Source organism: Seriola dumerili, unplaced genomic scaffold, assembly GCF_002260705.1.
Source record: "Seriola dumerili isolate Sdu_G_001 unplaced genomic scaffold, Sdu_1.0 BDQW01001892.1, whole genome shotgun sequence".
In the NCBI taxonomy this organism is placed as follows: Eukaryota; Metazoa; Chordata; class Actinopteri; order Carangiformes; family Carangidae; genus Seriola; species Seriola dumerili.
This window is the reverse complement of record NW_019176147.1, coordinates 235,620-253,007: the sequence shown is the minus strand read 5'-3', so window position 1 is coordinate 253,007 and position 17,388 is coordinate 235,620. Positions and strand designations below refer to the sequence as shown.

Below are 17,388 nucleotides of genomic sequence, written 5' to 3'. Positions count from 1 at the left end.
ACATCCAACACAATGACATGTACTGTGTATTTCTTTAATTTACATGTTCTCATTCAAATAGCAACAAGTGTACAGCTCAAAGAATGATTAAATGACAAACCAACAAACATTTATTACACTGGTACTATAATTGTGGTCCGGATACCTTTCTTTATCTGTTACATTTAAACAGAAGTTACTCTCACTTTCACTCAGGAACACCAAGAGTCACCCAGTGTCAAACCCTGAGCAACTAACACTTGTGATTATAAAAGACCATATTTGAAATGATGAAATAAGCACAACTGATTCCACATTTATCCCCTGCAACAAACAAAGAGCTACAGCACTTCAATATGAAGTGGACTTACAGGTGATCAACCCTTCACTGGTTAATGAAACAGAGACGCACAGTTTTTACCAAAGAGCAGTATTTTTGTTAACACTACATGGAGATGAGTGGTTCACTGTTCCAGCAGCTTATGAGATAATTAGCAATGAAATGTAAAATAGACGGTTATAATCTTCTAGAGCACGATTTCTATACCAGGAAATGTTATAATGGAACATCACAATATATAATGCTGCTGTTACATCCACGGTCCAGACGGACATTTTGAGGTTTCTACTGCCACTGATTACTGCCTGTAGAGATGGACCTTAATTTTAGTGAATCCTATGATCAGAGAACAGCTCAGTCGAACACCAATAAAATGATACATTTTCTGTATTTAAATAATTTTTTAAACTCAAATATATCACACCACAATGGCTGCTCAGTGTGAAAGGTGAAGAGAAGTGCATCACGTCTGCAGAATCATGCATTATTTACAGTTTTAAATGAGTATGAACACAGGTCATTGCTCATTACAACAGTTATGTCCGTAAAAAGCATGTCCTTTTTCCAATGTCACATCATTTGCACAGATCCATTCTGTCTGTGCAGAAAGCAATCGAGACACTAACCCCTCTATATTCTGTCCTACCTTCACAAACTCTTTCTATAATGTCTGCAGTTTGTTCAGTTTCTCTGTACACAAACTCTGAAAACTGTTTGTTTGGTCCAAATATTGAAATGCCAGGACACAAACAGTATAAACAGTTTTATATAATGCTCATTTGTTTTTATAAATTTCCCCTCAGGATTAAACTCCTATGCACCTCGAGCTGATACTGAATACACACACACGGCACTGAGTGGTCAAAAACCTGCATACTGTATGTTCTCAACAACAAATATTAAAATGATTACAGCATATAAATGTGTATAGAATATGTCATATATACATAAATTTACAAAAATCAAAACACAAATCTAAAGTTATTAGTCTTTCTGGAAGTGTCTCCCTCTACGTCTGCTGCTGGTACTGTCCCTCTGTGGCGGTGTAGAAGTCTTCCAGGACGCTCTGCATGTAATCAAAGGTGGGCCTGTCCTCAGGTTTGTTCTTCCAGCAGCACATCATGACGTCGTAGAGCTCAGTGGGACAGCTGTCGGGCTGAGGCATCCTGTAGCCACGCTGCACCGAGGACATCACCTCTCCTTTAGTCATACCTGAGGACAGTACACACAGGCTCGATGGTGTGAGTAACAATATACGACAGCTAAATGAGTGTAGCTCTAGGAATGGAAGGACAGATCTTCATGGTTGTACTGCCACACAGTGGAGTCTGTGCAGTGGAAGAACTTTTTAAATTCACCAGCAGAGGGCAGGAAATGTCAAAGTAATGCCTGTCTAACGTGCTCCGTGCAACAGTTCCTGCATTTCATATTTGAAAATAAAAAAACGTATTACTTCAAGGTGTAATTATAACAATTATTTAAATAAACTCTCATATATTAATTTGCTGTACATCCCTCTTCAAAATACCTTTACAAAGTTCAACCATCAAAAACAAGAGAAAACAGTTTGTCGTTGTGATCTCTTTAAGTAAGTTATATAAGTAAGTCTGTGAGCCTCGGCTGCAAAGGCTCCATCACCTTTGAGTTCAATAAGACACTCAACAACCAAAGGGAATATACAACAATACGACCTCAGTAATATAACTGAGGCCAAGGCCACACTGGGCTCTGAAAGAAACAGATGTTACGATCAGTTCAGAAAAACAAATGCAACACCTGAGGGAGGTGAAAGAAACATTTACATCATTCAGACGCTCCATGATTTAAAATAAGTGTAAAAGTTATGCATTCAATAGTTACTGAAGTATTATCAGAGAAATATTCTTAAACTATCAAAAGAAAAAGTTCTCATGATGCAGATTATGTGTCATATTACTGGGTTATTACTTCTGATGCATCGATGTGTTAGAAGCATTTAAATGAAGTTGATCAAGGTAGTTTCATATGATTTATATTTAAAAATCTGAATCTACTAAGTAACTAATGCTTTAAAATAAATGTAGTGAAGTAAAAACGTTCTATATTTCTCTCTAAAATGAGTCGAGATGTAAATTAGCCATGAATGGAAAATGCAATAAACAGTGTTGCTACTGCTAATATAAAATCAAAACTTACTACAACAACAACTGGTCCTACTTCTGCTAACAACACTGTCACTATTGCTGCTCCTATTAATACAAATAAAGCTGCTGCTATTATTAACACTTATGCAGCTTCGTTATCTCTTGAAGTGACATCTCTCACACATTCAAATCAAATTCACACACAGTAAGTTGAAGGCGATAAACAGAGCTAACAGTCATAATCATAGTTTGCAAAAGGTCAGTTAATGTTCACCTGGGTACGGGATCTTCCCGTAGGTGATGATCTCATAGATCAGGACTCCGAAGGACCACATGTCGGACTTGATGGTGAAGGAGCCGTAGTTAATGGCCTCTGGAGCGGTCCACTTAATGGGGAATTTAGCTCCTGTGCAGATAACACACACATAGTTGTCGTACACTCAGACTTTATGTCACTGTTAACTCAAGGTTAGACTTCAGTTGTACAAGGATGTCAAAAATAAAATGTAAAAATGACAGTTTGTCTATATAAATAACCCACACTCCTACACATTCCCACTCAGGTCGCCCGTGCTGTCTCTGTATGTCATGGCAGGTTTATGTATTTAAAAAAAAATTTCCTACTACAGTTTAAACGTCCCCTGGTTCCAGATCATTGATCAGCCAGGTTTCATTTCATGACACACCTGTCTCTCCGTACAGCGTTTAATACCAGACTACTGTGTATCAGTGTCCTGGTGTGAGTGTAAAAGGAAATGTGTGTGTGTGTGTATGTGTGTGTCTCAGGGGTACTGGTCATCGCAGTGCGGGTGCACATTTGGACGCATGCATTCAGTCAGAAAGAGAGAGGTACATAAACACACAAACACACAGTTTACCCTCTCTGGCCGTGTACTCGTCGTCCTCTATGACTCTTGCCAGTCCAAAATCAGCTATTTTACAGAGTAGACTCTCTGACACCAGGACATTAGCAGCTCTCAGGTCTCTGTGGATGTAGTTCTTCTTCTCTATGTACGCCATGCCCTCCGCTATCTGCAACAGCAACAGCAAAATATATATATATATATATCAAACACAAGAAGGCCTGTATGTATGAGCATTATCACACTAACAGATGAGCTAATGATGGAACTGTACATAATACCTCAGATATGAAATCAATGGCTAAATAACATCATACAAAATCAACAAGCGGAGTAACAGATGTTATTGACGGATTAAACAGGTCTGTGTGTGAAACAAACAAGCTAAAAAAAAAGAAAAAGTTATCACATTTGGATTTTGTTGCCATTTTCTAAAAATATTGATATTAATGATTAATCATTAAAACGGATCATTCCTGCTTTAGTATGAACCCAACATAACAAATTCTTCACCAGTAATCACAAGCATTTATTTGTTTTCCTTTTTATATTTCTACTCAAAAAGTCTTTTCTTTTTTGTGCTTCAGTGTAGTTTTATTATTTTTTTCATTTAACCTTCATTTATTCTCAGAAAAAAAACACATTTAGAATCAACAGTCATCGTCTGTGCAGAATTTTCTAATGTTTGTTTTTTTGTCTGTAACAGTTTTCTAGGAAGTATCCTGGAAATGTAATTTGGTGCCATTTATATTTAACAAACCATAGAAATAAAATAGTAATTTTCTTGAAGGAACTGATTCATTCATATTATATCTCAGTATAAATATGTTGAATTGTAAACTTGACCAACAAAATTCACATTTTAGCGTGTTGAGCTGAGCAGCTGACTCACTAGCAGTTACAGTTAATACCAAATTACACAATTCTTTCCAGGAAAATTACCAGGATCCTTAATTAGTTTTGTCATTAATAGAGAAGTTAATGTGTCTTTGCTACAGAATCTACATGAACACGAACAACAAATAGTTAAAGGACTAATTGTGATTCTTGTTCGTCATTATTCTTGGCTCTTCTGCCTCGTTTTGGGGAAGGTCTACCTGCCTGACTGTGAAATGCATACATGTATAAAACAATAAATAATCACTTATTATAGTCAGTGGAACTTTTAGCTCTGGCTTCACAGTTTTACAGTTTCAGAGACATTTATTAAAATCAGTCCTTGGCTTTGAGTCACTGACACAAACCTCTCACTGTTGCTACACAGCAACACCGCAGACTTTAACTATGAAAAGTGATATTTTTACTTCTAGTTATTGTTCCTCCTTTCAGTTCAGTAATGGAAACAGTTACTTTATATCTGTTTCACAATGTTTGAGGGAAAATTAAGCAGTGAGAAAGAAAACAAAAAACATCTCATTGTGGTCTGAGTGAAAATCACCTGCGCTGAGAAATCGATGAGCTTGGGCAGCTGCTGTCTGCAGCCTTCGTCGCTCTTCAAGAAGTCCAGCAGGCTGCCTGAGGACCACACACAACAGGAAATAACTTCAGTGTTTTGTACCTCTGTGCGCTTCAGTGCTCGGCGTGTTCACATGTTAGCTTTGACTTTGATCTGAAATTTATCGGTATGCTGAGTTCAGTTTTTCAGTCGTCTGGTTACCCTGCTAATCTTCCTGAGTGAAACACGTCAAACAGTCATCAATGAGTCTCATCACTGAGCTGCTGGCGTCTGCACTTCTTCTTATTAGTTGACGCTTCCTCTTAATAACAAATAATATGAACTCATCGTGCTGCTGCATTCACTGGAAGTGACTCCAGAGAAGGACACAGGCTCATTTACCGTTCGCCATAAACTCAGTGATGATGTAGATGGGCTGCGTCTTGGTGATGACGGCGTAGAGCCGCACCAGCCTGTCGTGCTGCAGCGTCTTCATCACATTGGCTTCTTCCAGGAAGGCCTCAACCGTCATGGTGCCCGGCTTCAGAGTTTTCACCGCCACTTTGGTCGTGTTGTGGTAGTAAGCTGTGCAGAGAGAGAAGGGGAGAGGTGGTGGTGGTGGTGGTGGGTGGGTGGGGGTGGGGGTGGGGGTGGGGGTGGGGGGGGTGGGGTGGAGAGTGTTAGTCCATTTCTATGAAGTATGATATCATCTTGCTCGACCGGCTGCACGGCCTCTGTGCTGCAAACACTAATGATCAATTTCAAACAGACTAGCTCTGAGAAACTGTTTCGTGAGGTCACAGTGACTTTGACCTTTGACCTTTTTACACACCAAAATCTACTCAGTTCATCCTTGAGTCCTGAGTGAATGTTTGTGCCAGATTTGATGATTTAGTAGTAAGAAGTTTGAAGCTGAGATGCTGCATGATGTTAGGGTCCAAACATGGTTTTTTTCACGCCAGTCTGAGCAGCTTACAGACTTTTAGTGCAGTTCAATACCTTCCACGCAGGTACATTATTAGCTCCTTTCCAACTTGAAAATGCCTTATATAAGTATATTTAAAACTCCACACCTTCAGTTTGTAATTGAGCTTTTCTTCTCTTTGGTGTTTGGATTGTTTCGACGCAATCAGAGCAGCAGTTTAATGAAGCGACGGCTTTGACAGCAGCTCAGGAAACAAAAAAAACTCCCGCACTTACACATTTATTTGCTTTTTCTCTTTTCGTTTTTTGAATTGGAAAAGGATGTCGTGTGAACTGCTCTGGTGGCGTGGTGCATTTTTTTTCATAGGTACCTGTCATGATCCTTGTGTTTCCCTGCCTTGTCTATGTTTAGTGTCTCCTGTTTTATTTTGAAATTACCTTTCTTTTGTGTCTATGGTCATTTTACTTCCTGCCCTTGTGCATCGTGTATTTGATCGCCTGATTAATTTCACCTTTTCTCAACTACCCTCGCCTCCCTTTGTTTCCTTGTTCCCCCGTTCGGAATTATCTTTTTCCGCTTGCCAGCTCATCCATTCATCTGTCTCCTCTTTGTACTTTCATTGCACCTACCTTGATTTCCTAAAATCATTGAACTGTGACAGTGATGAAGTTGAACCAGTCACTGTGCAAACATAAGCTTGGTAACCAGCAGAGAGAAAGAGGAGTAGACAAGAGACAAGAGGGCAGACTGGGTTTTGGCTTGTGGTGGCATGAGGGGGATGTTCATGAAACTGAAACTATCTCTTGATGTAAATCTTATTTTGGCCCAGACATGATGGTTGACTTCCCCGTTCCTCCACATACTGAGAGATGTTATGTCCAACGTGTCACTGCAACAAACAGCACCTGGTTTAGCATTTGTTTTTTTTGTTTTTTTTTATCGAGGCCATGAATCCAAATCATCCGAACACACAGCTACACCACAATGAATCCACACCTATCACCTCCTCACTTTTTATTCAGAAGGTGTTTCATGTCGCTCAGTAATAAAAACCCATTTCAGAATAAACCTAATAACTGGAACTAGACTTTTCTGTCATAACCCAGCACAGATGAAAAACAAAACATGTGCTCACCACTATGTTGTGGTGTCATGTACTTCCCTCTCACTTCAAAGACTTACAACAGCAAACGTATTACTTGCAGTCATAAGGATATTTTTTAAACGTGGGATACAACTAAGAAATTTCACATACTTCTCTTTTAATACCCCTTTTCTGGAATGTGTGTGTGTATGTGCATGTGCGTGTGCATGTGCGTGTGCATGTGCGTGTGCGTGTGCGTGTGCGTGTGCGTGTGCGTGTGCGAGTGCGTGTGTGTGTGTGTGTCCAATGCAAATCTCCCTTCAAACCTAAACATTTCCTCCACAGACGATAGCACTGACAACACTGTAATGGTCCTGAGCCACACAGAGACATTGTGTGGACATATTTCCAGAGAAAGCGTATACATTTTCATCAAAAAATATGTAACACACCTAATGCAGAAGAGCAGGAAGTCATTTTTGTTTTAATTATGAGGAAATGGAACTTCCCTGTGCTGTTTACTTCTGCTGCTCTGAAATTACAGTAAATGAAAGAAAGGAATCAGAAATCCTTGGAGCTGCTAGTCTCAACAGGACACGTCTGTCTTTACACAATCGCCAAAATCAGCGGGCCATGTGCAGTGTATCATGAATTAATTAGAGCAGGACTGGTGTAATCCTATGTACGCCTCACATCAGTGGTATTTATTGATTATTTATCTTACAATGAAGACCATATTTCAAATAAACTCTATGGTGGGTTTACTATATATACTGTACAATGTTAGTTATCAGTCTTTCACTTGTTTAGTAATCTTGCAATGTGAAAAATTTAAAAGCTTATCTACTCCTGAGTAGATAAGCCCTCCCTATCTACTCTTGGACAAAACAAGTTGTTCCCAGTCAATATTATTGATTAAATGAAAGTTTTTTTTTCCTTCTCTTTACTCACCCATCCAGACTTCTCCAAACTGCCCTGCTCCTAGTTTCTTCACCATCTTAATAGACTCTTTGGAAATCTCCCAGGCATCTTTATCCCACGGTTTCTGAGCTTTGGGTTTTACACATGGACGGTCCAGTTTACGACACAGGCCATCCGCTTTGTCTGAAACATGAAATCTTTTTTTTTTAGTCTTGAATAATAATCAGTGACAAAAATCAACACTTCATAGTATTGCAAATATGTAATAGGGGTAGGACTCATATTTTTAGATAATGGATATTAAATCTGTTTTCTATCTGTTTTAAGAGGCAACCTCCAGGGATGAAAAACGCAGCTAACACAGAAGTATCACAACCTGCAGTTCCTCAAATGGCCACTTGAAGCTTGTTCCAACAGTGAGTCAATCCCCATAGACTCCCATGTTAAAATGTCCAACTTCCCAGCAGAGATAAACATGTTTACAGCCTGGTACAAAAACAGTTGTAGCCTCTATAGCTAATTTCCTCACTAATGACAACTGTACAGGGGGTGAATTATGTAAAAATTCACCCATTTAAATTTTATCAAGGCTTAAATATATGCATAATTGGGGGCGTGGCCACTTTGAGCGACAGGTGGCAGTCTGCTTGCCCTCACCATGTTTGGGGTGTTGGGATTTTTCATGCGAATATCGGTCAAACAATACGACTTGCTGTGCAGTTAGTTGACTAACAGAGAGCGAGGAAGTCTGTGTTCCTGTTTTTTAAAGTGAGTGAAATTCTAGTATTATTTTATTTATATGTTAGCACTAATTAGCAGGTATCCGAGTCTGCGCTCACTATACTTGGCTTGTTAGCTTAGCTCGTTACTAGCTAATTAGCCAGCAGATGAATTAGCCCTGGGTTAGCCTTCAAGCAAGACGCCCAGTTGTGCTAATGATGCTAACAGGAATATATGCTTGCCACAGATATTAAAGCAGGATACATCGAAATCTCAGCTAAACACACACTCCGACTGCCCATTTTTGGATTAACCAGGAATTAGGTGGAGTCAGGCACTGCCAATATAGTGACCGCGGAGCAGCTCACTCTAAGCTTCAAAACCCTCTTCAGAAACCTGTGGCTGTCGTCACAGAGGCAACGTTCATCTTTATTTACAGTCTATGGTTTTTTTCTAATCTTGTTTCCCCTGACCTCCAGCAGTTTAACTTCTCCACTTGCTGCAGTGATGAACAAAGGTTTTCTCTTGCACCTTCAGTTACTCTTTAAGTTCTTCTGCTCCAGAGTCGTACTCACTGTGGTAGTGTTTGATCATGCTGCCAATGTCAGAGAATGAAATTTTAGGGGAGATGTAGTGGCCGCCATTATCCAGCATCCTTATCTTATAATGTTTGACTGAGTCTGTCCCCTGGGAGTCCATGTCTCTGAGGGACAACGAATAACTCCCTGTGGAAAAATCACAAGATAAAAGAGAATGATTTGTACTCAGTTTCACTAGATTCATTGTGAATGTATTAATTTCTCTCAGTGCTGGTGTGATTTCCAGACCTTTTGATGTTTCACTTTCCCTGATAAGATAAGAGCCTGGTTTGTTTGCCGGAGCCAACAACTGCCTCTCTGCATCCTTCCTTGTGATGTCCTTGAAAAACCACCTGCAACAGGAAACACACTGAATATACAAAATGGACGAATTCTTCATATTCATACTGAAAATCTTTATGAATATGGGAAGTTAATAAAGAATCACAATAAGATTCACTCTGTAATTCACACGTATAAGATCTTTATATACGATGTACAATTGTGCAACTGTTTGCATGAAACAAAATGTTTTTGTCGAGAACCTAAAGTAATTTGTTCAGATGCAGGGACTCACTCCTCCGTTTCGATGGTGTCGGCCTTAGCGACGTAATTAGACGGGATGAATCCTTCTTTGTTGGTCGTCAGTGACTTTGCTTTCCACCACTCACCATGTCTGCAAAAAAAAAAAAATCAATTAATTTTAGCAAAATTGTTGTTTTTCTTTGATTGTCAGGCACCTTCTGTAAATTCCAGGTTTCCTAAAAATGCTTTTGAACCCTAATTATTCCATTAAAATCCACCTTGGGTAGTTTAAAAATACAACAACAAAAAAAATCATTTTCTAAAGTCTAAAAACATTAAATTTAAAGCAAACACTTGATCCTTGCAGAGAGTGGAATATTGCTTTGGGAAATTGTATTATACAGTTTGAACATCTTTGGTTTTTGCCTCATATGATGCCGTATATAAAAAATAAATAAATGATAAACAACAGTTCCTGAAGCTGAATCATTCTCATATCAATATAGACAGATAGACACTCACTCCTCTAAGACCTTCAACTTTTCTCCTTTCTTGAAACCTAAGTCTTCTGGGTGCCCGGACTGGTACGGGTAGAGGCCGACCACTATTTTGTCGACCCCCCTTTGCTCTAAGAGATGAAACAGGAAACAGATACTGACATGATAAATACTGCACAGTAAAACAAATAGGTCCACAGCTAGGATGCATTAAATAAATCTGCAATATGTGTAAGAATGCAGGGCAAGAATTTACACTTTTCGCTAGCAACTTCAGCTGAATATTAAAGTGCGACTGTGGCTGATGTGTCATGTTTAATAAGTAATAAATACACTATTACACTAACTGTAAGTCAGTGGCACAGAAGGGAGCTTCCATGTAATGTGGCTAAGTTTAACTTAATATAATATATATAATATGCACATGGCCATATTGTTAAACCTTTTTGTTTTGGGGTTTAAACTTTATAAACAACACAACACCAAGCAGTCATTCTGTCACTGAGCTAGCAGCTAGTAAGATGTCAGGAAGGCAATACATCATTGCACAGCCTTCTCAAGAATAGTTAATTTTTTTCTGAAATACCATCGCCATTTGCATTTACTGGTGAGTTTTACCAAATCACAGTGTGTTCGCTGTGGTCGGCCTGGACATGTGTCACTCAGAAAACAGCAGTTCTAAAGCTCCAGAGAGAAGTGTGAGAGAGGAGTAGATGTAAAACTATTTTGAGATGGATTTTTGGTAGTTAAAACCACAAATACACCGACCAGCCACAACAGCAAAAAGAGTAACTGGTTCACCTGAGTCCCTGAGGTCACCTGGCTCTCGTGAGTCACTGAGTTCACTGAGTCACCTGTTTGTTGGCTCATAAAATCTTAAATTGTAAAATCAAGGAACACCACTTCTAGAACAGAGGCGCATTTAACTTTCCTGTCAGTGTGTTTTTACACCAATACTTCTGCAAAATAAACTGTAAGTATGAAAGAAAGAGTGAGGAATACCTTCCAACTTTTGGAACACCTGACCAGGTAGCAGGGAGTTATTCTGCAAAGGCACACCAGGAGTTTTCAGAATCAGAAACTGTGTAAATGTTACACCAATAACTGCTTCTAACACAATACTATAATATATATCTATCATACGTACAGTTATTACTTGTACATAACAGAATTTCACAATCTTTTCATTGTCATCGTGTCAGACAGGGAAGTTCTGTTCATTTGGAAATATCTGAGTCAGTTTTTCCGAATGGGGAAAGAGTGTATCTGAATTGTAAAATAGTCTCTAGAGAACTGAATAACTTCACTTTTACAACATTCTCCATTTGACAATATTTGAACATGATGTAAAAACATTAAAATGCATGACTTTTACACTTTGATTTTCAATAACTTAACAATAACTTTGTTGCTAAGACAGCAGAAATCATGTCCCGGTGTTGTTCAGCCCAGCTGTCTGACTACTTACTATGGTGTTTTTTGTATTGAAGGTGGGGTCTCTGACATAGTGCGTTTGGTCGGTACGTACAGTCTGCGGGCTGTTTTTCCCCTCCACCCCTCCGTTCAGACCTTCACTCAACGTGGACTTCATACAGCCCATTCTGCCTGAAGGAGGAAGTGAGAAAAAGGAAGAGTGAAGTGGAGTGTTACGCATTTACCATTTACAGCTACTGAAACAAACAAAATGTTTGGTATTGAACACCTGTGACTTCTATGTTTTGGAATGCAGAAATAAAACAGAACCAATAGTGACATTTTCATTTTTCTTTATTTTTTTTATCAATGGGTGATAAAAAAAAAAAAGAAAAGAAAAGAAGGAAATCCACATCAACATGCACCTGGTGTAGCCCACTTGTGGACAAACCATTCTCAAAATTCAAAAGAAGTCTTCTGTAAAGGACCATTACACTGATTTTTATTATTATGTATTATGTACGTTTACATGCTTCATAAATCAGTGTGCTCTGTATCCCATAGAAAAGGCCTGAACACCACCTGATCAGCTCTCTTTGCAGCTCCAAATTACTTTTTAAAAAAAGATTATTTACTTAAGTACAAGGAGCAGTATCCACACACTATTTGGTTAGCAGGCAAACTGGGTAACTAACTAGTTGACTTAGCTAACAAACTTAGCTGTATGCTAACGTTACTTGTTCTGCTTCTCAGTGGGTATTCTCTATAAGGCTGTGTGAAATGTCGTCATTTATATTTACTTACAAGTTTGTTCTTCTATAGTCATTAAGACTTCAGCTGTACTAGCTAGACACAATTTGACATGGAGTTTTATTTATTAAGCTCCAGTGTGATCTTTGTGATCTTTGTGTTCACAAATGTGAATATTACCAATTGTGTGAATGTAAATGCAGAAGATTCAGACCTAATCATTTTTTTCTTTTTTTCTTTATTTGTTTATTTGAACCTCTTTCAGATTGGGTTTAATCTTCATTATTAATATCACTGTAAAGCGTTTCATACATATTATAGGCCTATAGAACATTTACACAATCCTACATCAGTTGTATTAGTGTATTAGTCATACTGTAAACAAATTACAGCACTGAGGTCCATTGTTTGATTGTCCTGTAGACAAAGGTGCCCATTATGTTTTTATCTTTAATGGTACACAATGAAATTAATCTCTATTCCTTAAATTGACTTTGTGTTTATCTTGCACCAATACTAAACTTGTCCTGAATACATGTTCGTGCCACTCTAAAATTTTTTTTATTGCTGCAGTTTTCTGTATTAAAGCTCACAAACCCTGACACGCAGGCATCAAAACCAAATGACCACATGACCTCAAAAGATGCTTCCTGTGTAACGAATGGTGATATTTCAGAGGCGTTGTAAAGGGGCCGAAGAGACCACAACCTAACACCTAGTCATCAAGCAGGAGGGTCTTTTTTCCTTTCCAGTGTGAATCTAGCAGTTTAATTTGTTTCTATTATCCATGACTTCATCAAGCCTAATGTCGTTATTGTTGTAACCATGACAACGTAGATCGTCTAATCGTAAGGAAGCACTCATTTTAACCCAAAACACGATATTTCCCTAAAATTAACCAAGTAGTTTTTGTGTCTAAACATAACCAAGCCATGGCCCTTTATTATTGTAACCATGGCGACAAAGGTCCGGTACGCTGCTGTCGTACGTTCCGCGTGTTTATCATTGTAACCACGACAACCAAAGTCTGGTACGCCTGCTGTGTAGGGGCTGTTAGCTGAGTTAGCTACTCTAATCTTAGCATTACTGTTTGATAGTGGTGCATGATACAATATCAAAGAAATTAATTTATTCTGAAATATCACTGCAGATCTTGGACACGTTTCGTTCAACGTTTAAATAAAACATGATGAAATTAAGCTTGTAATGTAACATTAGCTGCCTTGCTATCTTTTCAACCAGTTAAGTTAGCAGTGATACACTGCGCTGCCATATTACAGTATTATTGATTTAGGTTGATTATGAAACCATATAACATTAGTTAATGTTTAATGTTTGCACAAGCCAGTGGAGTAATTTGTCATCTGACAACTTTAGTAGCGCCAACATTTGACATTCATGTCAGTTGCAAACTTTCCGTTTGCTAACCTAGCATTAAGTTACAGTGTGGGCTGGCCTGACATTCAACATCTGGCAGATTCATCTGGCCATTTATCAGTGTAGTCAAAGGAAAGTGAAGGTAAACAAGTCAAGTTCTTCGACCCTCTCAACATTCTCGCACAGGATTTATTCAGAGACATTAAAGTGCTCAAGGCTTCCCTCCCTCAGCGCGACGTCAGGGGAAAATGGCTGCCGTGTAAAATGACTGACCTGTGGTTGTTCGGGTAACTGAAATATCTATATGGTACAAAAAACTGTGAATTTTGTTTAAAGTTCACATCCAGCAGAAGCCTTTGTTTCCTTCCCTGGAGAAAACTTGGCACATACATCTTTGGACCCATTAGAGAATATTTAACCAGTTTGCCATCCTGTTTAAATTAGCTTTTAATCTGATATAGTAGGTTAAATGCTCAGTATTCACTTCCTCATTCTTTATTTCTTCCTTTCTTTTCTCAGTTTTGGTTTTTGGTAATATTTAAACTACTAGAATGCACTATCTACAGAGCAAAAAGATAAACCTGAATGATGATTTAGACAGATATCAGAGTAATTATTATAACGCAACCTTATATGATTATGTGTTCAAATAGTGTTTGGTATGTGAAATAAGTAATGACTTAATGACATGGTGAATCACAGGTCAAACAATTATGGCCAAAGGAGCATAACCAAACAACAGAATGATGATCTCAGATAAGGTAAAATCAACTTTATTGATACCACACAAGGAAACTGTGTCACGGGAGCAGAAGTAGGTGATAAATCATCAGTGAACACAACACTGTTGCTCTTTCAATGGGAAACTAAAATGCATGATTGAACGACTCAAAACAGAGAAAGAAGGAAAACACTCAGCCAGTCCTGCAGGGCAATGAATGCTCTTTAGTACAGCAGGAAACATAAAATAGGTTAAATTAAGTAGGTAAAGGTCAAGAGGAATCAGCTGTGAAGAGGAGCAGTCAACAACATACAGTCCATAGTAAAATCATAAACATTAAAACTTCTTTAGTTTTACAGCCTCCAAAAGCAGGTATTTGTTCATAAAATATTTGACTAACATAAATTTTGACCTGATGATGGCACTAGATGAAAAGTTATGGGATCAACAAAGTTACCACAATCCAAGTTATCCAAAGTGGAACACGAATTCATGACAATCCGTCCACTCATGTTGTAAAGTGGAAATAGCTATTCTGGGTGCTCCTGATTCTGGACGGTAAAGTCCCATAAAGTTTTCCCATAGTCAGTGTTATCTGACTCACAATTTATTCATTTCTATGACTTACATCAGCATGAAATTTATAACAGTTAAATTATCAGTGCAAATGATTAAGATCTAGTCCCATGTTTCTGTGCTCAGCAACACTGAGGATATGCTTTAAAGAAAAGATTAGAATGGAAATACAGAATTAGGGAATCACACTTCCAGAACCAGTGGTCCCAGGATATTTAACTCAAAGCCACATATCTAGACCTCACAGTGGTGCTAGATAAAAGGTTAGTGGATCAGCAGAGTAATTTAGATTCATCCAGCGGGGGGGCCATGAATGTTTGTACATAAATATCGTACCAGTCCACCCAGTAGATGTTAAGATACTTCACTGGATAAGGGACACTATAGGAAAAGTCAAGGGATCAGCAAAGGCAGTAAGCTTCATCCTCAGGGGAATGTGAATGCCTGCTGAGATATTTTAGTCAGAAGTGGTGACAGACACCGGTAGTGATAATTATCCACACTATAATCATTAAAACCTGTTATTTTAAGGCCTCAAATAGCAGCATGACACATGCACTTACCCCTGTCTACAATATAATGGTACTTTTGTTCCTAAGGAAGTTAAGTCTAGGATAGTTTTGAGTAATAGTATGCAAAACAATAGTGGTAATCTGTCTTTGGACAAGATGATTGTTTGGACAAGAGTTATGGAAAAAAGGTTCAAGCACCATTAACCCCATGGCAAACAGAAAGAGGGGACACGCCTAAAAACCAGAAATATAGCTTAACCTTTCTAAACAGATTTAGAGGTCCATGATTTTCATATGATTGTGAGCCGTGACCTGTCATTGTAAACAAAGCGTGAAAAAGTTTGTGAATGAAAATGTTATAACCAACATCTGGGTGGTTTGTTACTGGCTTTGTTGGTTCAATGCCTCTGTTATATATTTTTAACTTGACAGTCGGCAAACAGCCGGAAACCAAGGGTCTAAACAGATTAGAAGACGCCCTACACACACACACACACACACACACACACACACACACACAAACACACAGATACATGTGCGCAATGTGCTATGCTGTGGCAAACGGCAAACTCTTCCTTCCTCCTGACTGAGCCACTGACTCAGGAGAAGAAATGAAAGGGAAGGAAACAGTCCAGTGTGGGAATAAGTTATTGATTAACCTGATCACATTCAGAGCAAAAGTTATATCAAATGAACTGGTGATGGTCAAAGCCATTACAAACCATAAACTTAAAGTTTAATAAAAACCATCCATACTGTGGTCTGAAGGTAAAACTTTAATTTACACTGAAGAGAAATCCAAACCATAAGTGAGATAAGTTTTTAAATAAACACTAAAGAAACTTTCAGAAATGGATTGGACTGGTTAAAAATTAAAGATAATCTACAGGCTAGTCACTCAATGTTGACCTTTTTCAACAAATCAAACTGTTATCTATAAGCATCTTAACTCTTCTCGTGTGTGTGTGTGTGTGTGTGTTTGAGTGAGAGAGTGTGCATGAACAGACGCACAATGGCCTGATGCTCATTTCTAACTGATTTCACATTCATTAGTGCTTACCTCTCTCTCCGTGTCCCGGTCAGTCCAATGCTTATATGTCTTTTATTCCTCAGATATCTCGCCTGTGCTTTTCATCAGACTGACCTCCAGACTTGCTGACTGTCAGGCTGGAGAAATGTGGCTTGACAAGTGGGTCAGCCAGTCGTCTGTTACGCTCAGCCAGAATGAGGAACTTGGAGAAACTGGTCGGGGATTTTTGTTTTTTTTTCACTGAAACTTCCTGGTACAATTGTCTAATGATTATTTGCATAATCAACTACACAGACACACACAGGGGCACAGCAGACAGATGGTCTTTTAGGTCTTTGTATACGAAAACAAACCTGTTAATATTGAAATTGAGAAGAGTTTTTACATTATGTCACATTATGTCATAAATAAAAAAGAATCTCTGCTATATCTGCAGACATTAAACATTATAGTGTCCTCACACATTTCCTTTTATGCTTTTGTCAAATAATTAATCTGATATAATTGTTGATAATGGTTACCTGAGTGTTAAAAATAATATTTACAGCCTAATTTTTTTTTACCACATTTTGAGTGTAATGCATGTTTTAGTGTCAAGTTTGATAAATCCTCCCACAGTGCCACCTGCTGGCCAAATTGCTGAGGTACAACAACACGAGAAACAGTGTTTTTACTGTCATCCATCATTTATTTTGCTTTGTTTGACACAAGAAGTAGAAAATATGGTTATAGACAGTCAGACAAACACCTACACGTTTAGCAGAATCATGCACCTGCCGTACGTCTACATGCTGAATTATGAACAGCTGGGTTTCCACAGTGTAGTTGAAGCGGGAGTGAGTCACTACACAGTCACATGGCAGTTTACAGTTTGAAAACCTGACTGAATGAGTATTATAAAAAAAGAGCTATATTTAGCCTATTATTGTCAGCCTGAATAAGAGTGAGACACAGTCAAGCTGCAGTCTTACAGTAGGATTATACTCAGTAAAACCGGGGAGAACAAATGACAAAATACA

At 38.4% G+C, this 17,388-nt stretch overlaps 1 protein-coding gene across 1 annotated transcript; it reads right to left on the bottom strand.

The window, feature by feature from the left end:
* Window positions 1-28: 28 nt before the first annotated feature.
* On the bottom strand, window positions 29-16,548 carry LOC111239118 (tyrosine-protein kinase Lyn-like). Its single transcript, XM_022768916.1, has 13 exons — window positions 16,400-16,548; window positions 11,459-11,595; window positions 10,993-11,035; window positions 10,016-10,121; window positions 9,546-9,644; window positions 9,218-9,321; window positions 8,966-9,115; window positions 7,701-7,853; window positions 5,143-5,325; window positions 4,744-4,820; window positions 3,321-3,474; window positions 2,717-2,848; window positions 29-1,531 (listed from the first exon to the last, which is right to left on the bottom strand). Exons 2-13 carry the CDS (start codon window positions 11,588-11,590, stop codon window positions 1,329-1,331), a joined length of 1,536 nt encoding a protein of 511 aa, XP_022624637.1. The 5' UTR covers window positions 11,591-11,595; window positions 16,400-16,548; the 3' UTR covers window positions 29-1,328.
* Between the last annotated feature and the right edge of the window lie 840 nt (window positions 16,549-17,388).

Coding starts and splice junctions, on each gene's coding strand:
- LOC111239118 (XM_022768916.1), bottom strand. CDS start 11,590: ATGGGCTGTATGAAGTCCACGTTGAGTGAAGGTCTGAACGGAGGGGTG. Junction 10,122..10,992: donor GGTGTTCCAAAAGTTGGAAG/GTATTCCTCACT, acceptor TTCATCTCTTAG/AGCAAAGGGGGGTCGACAAA. Junction 9,322..9,545: donor GACACCATCGAAACGGAGGA/GTGAGTCCCTGC, acceptor TTCCTGTTGCAG/GTGGTTTTTCAAGGACATCA.